The sequence below is a fragment of the Pristis pectinata genome, chromosome 3, assembly GCF_009764475.1.
Source record: "Pristis pectinata isolate sPriPec2 chromosome 3, sPriPec2.1.pri, whole genome shotgun sequence".
NCBI classification, from domain to species: domain Eukaryota; kingdom Metazoa; phylum Chordata; class Chondrichthyes; order Rhinopristiformes; family Pristidae; genus Pristis; species Pristis pectinata.
The window spans coordinates 47,198,510-47,206,700 of NC_067407.1; the positions used below are offsets into that span (position 1 = coordinate 47,198,510).

The 8,191-nt window shown below is 41.1% G+C and overlaps 1 protein-coding gene across 1 annotated transcript; it reads left to right on the forward strand.

The window, feature by feature from the left end:
• The first annotated feature begins 2,654 nt into the window (after positions 1-2,654).
• LOC127567747 (doublesex and mab-3 related transcription factor 3, truncated-like) lies at positions 2,655-7,388 on the forward strand. Its single transcript, XM_052010732.1, has 2 exons — positions 2,655-3,048; positions 6,529-7,388. Exons 1-2 carry the CDS (start codon positions 2,655-2,657, stop codon positions 7,386-7,388), a joined length of 1,254 nt encoding a protein of 417 aa, XP_051866692.1.
• The last annotated feature ends 803 nt before the right edge of the window (positions 7,389-8,191 follow it).

Below are 8,191 nucleotides of genomic sequence, written 5' to 3' on the forward strand. Positions count from 1 at the left end.
AAATATGGGCAGAGAATTGGCAGATGGAATTTATTCTGGACAAGTGTGAGGTGTTGCACTTTGGGAGGTCAAATGTAAGAAGAAAGTATACAGTAAATGACAGAGGGATCTTGGGAGTGCAAATCCATAGCTCCCTAAAGTGGCAACACAAATAGATAGGGTGGTAAAGGAGGGGTATGGCATCGGTTGGGGCGTTGAGTATAAAAATTGGAAAGCCATGTTGCAGCTGTATAAAACGTTGGTTGGGCCAAGTTTGTAGTTTTGTATGCAGTTCTGGTCACTGCATTACAGGTATGATGTGGAGGCTTTGGAGAGGGTGCAGCAAAGGTTCACCAGGATGTTGCCTGGATTAGAGAGAATTGTTTTCTTTGGAGTGTTTGTGGCTGATGGGCGACTCAATATAAGTATATAAAATTATGAGAGGCACAGACAAAGTAGATAGTCAGAATCTTTTTCCCAGGGTGGAAATGTAAAATAAAAAAGGGCACGGCCTTAAGGTAAGAGGGGGAACATTTAAAGGAGATTTTCAAGAGTGGTAGGTGCCTGGAATGTGATGCTAGGGGAAGTGGTGGAAGCAGATATGATAGCAATGTTTAAGAGGCATTTAGATGGACACATGAAAAGGCAAGAAATGGAGGGATATAGACCATGTGCAGGCAAATATGCAGTTTAAGGTGGCATTAAGGTCAGCACAGGCATCGTAGGCTGAAGGGCCTGTTCCTTCACCACCCTACCTACATGTGTTGCCACTTTCAGGGAACTATGGAGCTGACACTCCAAGATTTCTCTGTTTGTCAACATTGCTTAGAGCCCTACCATTTACTGTACAAGTCCTACCCTTATTTGACTTCCCAAAATGCATCACCTTGCACGTCAGGATTAAATTACATGGTCCACCCAACCTCCCATCTGATCTACATTCTGCTGTAGCCTTAGACAATCTTACTCACCATTAACAACACCCACAAACTTTAGTATCATCCACAAACTTACTATCCATACCTCCTACATTCATGTCCTATATATTTGTCACAAGTAACAAGGGTCCCAGCACTGATGCCTATGGTACACCACTTGTCTCACACTTCCAATCAGGAAAGCATCCATCCACCACTACCCTCAGCCTCCTATCACTAAGCTAATTTTGGATCCAGTTAGCCAGCTTATCCTGGATCCCATGGTCCATTACTTCTAAACCACCTTACCACATTGGACCTTGTCAAATACCTTATTAAATTCTATATGGAAAACATCTGCAGCACCGCATTCATTAACCTTCTTCTATCTCCTCAAAAAATTCAATCAAATTAGTGAGGCGGGATTTCCCCTGCACAAAGCCACGCTGACTACCACTGGCTTTCCAAATGTACATAAATCACATCCCTCAGGATTTTCTCCAGTAATTTCCCTACCACTGAGATCAGGCTTATCAGCCCGTAGTTACCAATGGAAACCAGACAGCAAAGACCAAATAGGACAAGAAAAGACTGCCAGAGAGAGAAATGTTTAAGGCTAAACGGAGGATATTGCCTATTAGACAAGCTCCTCCTCCCCACCCCCACCTCGCTTCCTATGTGTAAGTGCTTAATGCTTTCAAATCTTATCCATATGCCCCCGGATAGAATAAAATTTCATATTGTTTGGAATGACTGAAATCACAGACTGTGGCTTGTTTCCCAGCGGAGCACTTTCTCACGGGTTTCAGGTGTGTGGTTTCCATGAGTGTGAAATCATGCGGCATAAATTCTGCCACTTCGAATCAGCCGTGTTTCCTATGTATTAACTAAATGTTGCAGAAGGAGGTGATTGTGCGCGATGTTCAGCGCGCCGACTGCCCCAAGACAAGTGAAGCAAGGTGAATTATTGACAGACAAAACAAAAGTTGATGATACATGGACAAATTTAAACAATGTTGATAGCTCCTCATTCTACTTAAAGAGGAGCTAAATAACTAGCCTCTTGTTCCCTGTGGTTTGATTTATAATACAACACAAAAAAGTAAATGACCTTACGCTTTCTAAATTTCATTTAATGTAGAATGGGAGTTAATTCTCATATTGTTATTTCTGGTTACTACTTTTATACTGAAATGTAAAGTGAAAGCAGACAATTAATACAATGCATCTTGAAATTTAACGCACCTTAAAAACGAGATATTTCCGTTTTACAGAGACTGGGAAGAAGACTTTGTGAAAGGGGATCTGTATGAAGTGATCCATTAGCTCTATTACCTCGCTTCCAGCTCTCTCGTTTGCTTTTAATCCCTGTTGAATGGAATGAGCCCGCCCTTTCTCTGCACCTATATCTCCTCCTCCAAACACTCCAACCCATTGAGAATTGTCTTATTGTGGAGCTGTTTTGAACCCTTCTCGGAAAGAATGGAAGGGGAGAGGTTTGCGGCGAAAAAAAAATGATTTTCGATCCTTTCATTGAAATCGTTTCACTTGAGTGACTTGAAATAACTGCCTATAAACATCGAGGCGGTGCAGCCGAGATGTATATGAATCGCACTCCTGCTCTAGGGATCAGGCTTGCGCTGTCCCCGGTGTTGTTTCCTTGAATACAAATTTCATTTGCCAAAAAGCTATCGGAAAAGAATCAAGACCTGTGTTGTAATAGATACGGAATTCTCATTGTAACAGCGCTCAACTACCATGAATAGCTATGGTCCTCCGTATTTGTACATGCCCTCCGCATCTCCCCGAGCACCGTCTCAGAGAACTCCCAAATGCGCTCGGTGTCGGAACCACGGGGTGCTGTCCTGGCTGAAAGGCCACAAGCGTTACTGCCGCTTCAAAGACTGTACTTGCGACAAGTGCATCCTCATCCTGGAGAGACAGCGGGTCATGGCGGCACAGGTGGCCCTCAGGAGGCAGCAAAGCAACGAGAATCCTTGCAATCTGGTTCTTCCCGAGGATTATAGAGCTACTTACCCAGCCCCCGAGAGACTCGAGGACTCGCCCCCTCCGGATAGTTTATACTCAAGAGACAGAGGTAGAAACAGACCAGAGGAGACGACGGCTCCTGACTCTCTGCGACAACGACCAGGTGAGGAAACGTCAGGGCTTTTCATAGCTCCGCGAACCCTAATAATTACAAGGCAAAGTAGTCTCTAAATGATCCCGTAGCTATCGAGGAGTCTTTGCACTTTCGCAGTGCAGTAACATTTGATATTAAAAGTATGGTGAACCAGTATCAGAAACCAATAACTCATCGTGTGAGACGGTGGGTCACTCCGCTCTAACTCGTGCGCTCTAACTCTGAATGTTAATACTTTCCGGCTGATTTTGTTGTCAAAGTGGAGGCCATCCTTTAATTGTGGGCAAATGGGATTCGTGTAGATGGGCAACAAGGTCGGCAATGTATGTGGTGGGGCGAAAGGCCTGCTTCTGTGCTGTACAACCCTCTGCCTCTATGAAATCTTTAAACTATCACCCCCAATTATAAGCAATGAAACTAACGCAGAGCGAGCTATCACATCTCTTGGGACCTTGCAAATGTCTCACATTCAGTGTGAGTTTAGATTTAATGCAATTATTTTTATGGGCAAACCTATCATTAAATAACTGTCTTTAAAAAAGTCTACAGACAATGTGCAATACATGCTCCTCTTGTTTCACCCATTCTAAGAACGGGGCGGCTACTGTTGCACTTGCACTAACAATGGGGAGTTTGTTATTTTCCAGGGCCTGTAACAATGTTACAAGTGCAAACGGCTTGCATTCAACGGCTTGCATTCATGGAGCAATTACTACGAAGGGAGACTACAAAATTGGATGTTTCTCTTTTCCTATGGGGACATTATAAGGCAGAGTTCCCAAAAATCTGCCTCCGAATGCACTGAATCGGAAAATTGGACGGGTTCCTTCATGCCTGCAACTCAATTCCCCCTTTGAACACCCCAAGCAGTCTGTTGCGCTGGCCGCAGACTCGGGGGAAAAATCCCGATTTGCTCAGTATATTTTAAACCAAACTGCTGCGAAATCGCATTCCAAATATTAGGAATGTTTGTTCAGTTAGCAAAAGTTTTTTTTAATGTTTTGTTACAACATAATTTAGTGGATAATCATTTACATTCAGAAGTTGGAAGCATCCGGTTCTCTCCTCATCTTCATTAAGTCTGAGGTGATTTCGCAAGATTTGTCCACTCCGGGAAGGTTAACAAGATATATAATATTACCCCCTTCAAAAAATCCCGAAAACAATTTCATGGCTACATGGGCATGAATTACTTATGTCGAACAAGGGGGTAGAACATTTTAGTTAAATGAATGGAACACAGAATCTGGAGTGAATGCAACAATCTGGATGCCATTTTAACTGCATAATCAGTGGCAAAGCAAGCCACACTTGTTATCCTCTTGTCTGTGAGCACTTAAGGGTCTGATTATTCTTACTACAAATTGGCTTCCTGCTTGTTTTTCCGCGTTAATTCTCAACATAACAAATCAAAGAGCCGGCTAGTTCAAAGGCATGAGGCTCTGGTTATGATAATTGCGTTGGGGTGAAAAGGGGGATTGATCTGTTTGGATGACCCGCGTTTACCGTTTCAGCCCCAGGGACGTGATTAATCTGCACAGTGCAAGGATTAAGGGATCAAATTGCCTGGTTACAATTGAAACAAAGAGAGACCTGCTGCTGGGATCATTTCTAGATATTTCTTAAGAAAACGCACTTTTATGAACGTCATTATTTCTAATAAAACCGCGCCTGACCACTTCAGTGATATTTCCATATATTGTGCCAAATATAGATTTAAAATATCTAGATTGACATTCTGCAAAGATTCCCCAATGGCGACTGGTTAAGTATACTGAAATAGTTTAGTTCCATATTCAGAAAGTTGCTGGTCTATCTCTAGGAGCTGATTGACTTTTTTTACATTGTGAATCAAGAGTTTAAGCAAGTATAATTTTACTAAGAAAGCGTTGCTTCGAACGATTGAAACAATCAGAGTAAATTATGATTTCGCAGTGGCTGGACTACCGGAAAAAAAACATGGAGCCTTTGTTAGGTCCATCAGTTTGTAACCTGTGATAAGATTTGGTGACGTGTTGTTCCTGTCAGTACTATTTACATTTGAATGTAGTGAACAAAATGTCAAAAAGAATTAAACTTTACAAGCAAGTAAATGTTAACCTTAATTTGGATCTATGATTAATAATCAGATGAAAACCGACGGGATACCCATGTAAATATTGAATTATTCACTTTTCTTAAACTTTAAACAAATTGGCGGGAGTTGTTTTGTTGGATTCTAATTTCTTTGGGTTTTCTGACGATGCGATTCTCAGCTCAAGCAAATCAAACGTACAGTCAGATCGTTTTCTATCCCTATCTTACATCGGCAACATTAAAAAAATCACTGTGTAGCTCATTTTCCTTTATTGACTTTCATCTACCTTATTTCAAAGAAACAATATATTACCTATGTTTTAAATATTGCCATATATTCGAATTGTAAAAGCTGCGTATAGTTATTTCATGGAGGTCTGGGAGGCTCACTTCCGCAATTTAGGAAGGCGAAATATTTTTTCTTTACACGTCGTTTTACTTCTAATCGGTTTACAGACGGCTTGAAATTAAAAGGAATTGACATCTGCCGACATTTGACATACAGTCTTAAGTTTGCGTAAAGTATGGTGCCTTTTATGTAATGGCAAATATTGATCAGATAAATATTAAGCTTAACTGAACGCGAACTCGCTACATTTGCCGGCGGGATAATAGACAATTCGTAGTAAATAGTAAAACTGTAAAGTGAACTCAGATGCAGAGACCTTCGAGATCCAAAACCACAGGCCTTTGGAAAAGACAAAAAACTGTTGGAGGAACTGAGCGGTTCAAGCAACATCTGTGGAACCAGAGGGACGGTCGACGTTTCGGGTCTAGACCCAGCAGTTTGGTTTTTGTTTTGCTATAGATTCCAGCATCTGCAGTCTCCCGTGTCTCCCTTGGAAAAGACAGTTTGATAACGTCCAAGATTTTATACAAAAGGAAGTGGTATAACACAAAAATACTGCTGAACTTGCACAAAATGTTTCAGCAATGGCAGAAGTGCCATGGACTGAACAATCTCCTTGTGGGCCGAATTCTCTGACTTCTTGGAAAGTATGGTGTGCGGAACAATGTCACAACCAGTATCAGGATATCTGGGAAAGTTTGTATATATTTGAAAAACAGTTAGTTTCTTAAATATTTTAAAATAATTTTGCTCAGCCACTTACAGCATATTATGTTAACCGTTTGAAGAGGGAAGTCATTGGATACGCCGACTCCAACCCCTCCCCGCGCGAAATATCTTCCTCTTCCTCCATTGGTGAAATGAGCAGGCCAGAACTTGAGGAGTTGGTGATATCCAAGTTTAAAGTTCCATTAAAAAAAAGACAGTCGGAGAAAAATAGGAACTGCACTAAATTATTCTCCAAAAAGCAATACGTAAGAAATGTATTCTTGTGCATTACTATCTACTATAATGCAAGCCGATTATTCACCACCAATTACAATATTGTATTTATGTATTTTCAGATGAATATGAAGATGCAGAAGGAAATGTTAATGAGAAGAAGCAAACGAACATGATCGAAAATGATGTGGAAGAGTTGGTTTCACCCACAGATACCCAAAATAGTGATGCACCATCACCACTGGCGGAGTCAAGCAATGATGCAGAGCAAAAGAAAGAAGATATGGTACAGCTTAAAGATGCCACCAGATATAATTTCAAAGACATCAAGAAGCTCTTGAAGTCTGAAGATGTACTTAAGGACATGTCCCCTGCAGGGGAATTCAAAAGGCCTCCTATTGAGGTTCTGACAAAAATATTTCCAAACCAGAAACAGTCTGTGTTGGAGCTGGTACTGAAAGGGTGCAATGATGACTTGGTTTCAGCAATTGAAACCTTATTGTCCAGTAATGCTAGGAGAAGGGGAAGTCCGCAGAATTGCAAGGACATAGCTGACTACAACTCTGGTCACTATCCTTTATCCTCCACAGCTTGGTCATTGAGCTCTGCCTTTAGGTCCCCATCTGATCCATTCCAGGCAGCCCCCAACAACCATAGTGTTGTGGCAAGTTTGCCTCATCTAAATCAAACGGTTACACAACCTAGCCATTACCCAGTGCCAACCCTTTTCAGACCAACTTTGTCTGGAAATCACCCCTTTGTTTCTAGTGAGTTTGCCCTATGGAGCACAATGACATTCCAGCACCCTAGTCTGAGGCAACAATTTACCTCCCTGGCTCACTCTACTAGTGCCCTGTTGGGGAGCACAACAATGGTCCTACCTGCCCCAAAGGAGAGTTCCCAAAAAACAGCTGTCTGTGATGGAAAAGTGGCAGAAAAATCTTTAAAAGCACTTGGTGAAAGGCAAGAAGGTAAAACCTAGCAACATGGACTTGAGGCAGACTCAATGAATTTTCACATTTAATGACGGGACATGCAAATAAAAAAATACTGTAGACATATTGATAAAATAAATCCTAAAATGGGCACTGTATGGTGGATGTCCATGCTTAGTACCTATAATTATCTCTCCTTGTAATAGTCAATGTGAAAAGTGTTCATTATATTTGGAATTTGATCAAATTAAAACAAAACTAGATCATGGTAATTCAGGCGTGACTCTTGAACTTGATTAACTTAGATCAATTTCACTAAAATTTGTTTCAAACTAAGTTGATGGACTGATAAATTGAATTTTTTTGTTACAATAAACAGCTTGGCATAAGGAACTCAAATTCCATACATTTATGATAGGCTTAATTAGTTAACAAAACAATAAAGTGTATGCAATTTACTGAGAGTTATTGTATAATCGCCATTAAGGATATCTAAGCTCGGTGTGGAAAGTGATATTCAAACTATTTATAATGAGAATTATTGATCCATTGTACAATTTGCAGGTAACAGATTGGATCTGCTTGACCATGACTGGGTTAAATGAACTGAGCAGACTTAGGTTTGGTTAGGATTTAAGTGGGAGACAATGTAGGAATACCATGTGCGGTCGGGTTACCTGGAAAGGAAATGGGTTGCATAAAGCCATGTTTCCCAAGAGTCACCCAGTATGCAAAGTATGCTGCAGTATCCAAGATGCCCCTGTAGTTCATGCAATAAACATTCAAAATAGGTGCAGGAATAGGTGACTCAGCTTCTCAAGCCTGCTCCACCATTCACTATGACTGTGGC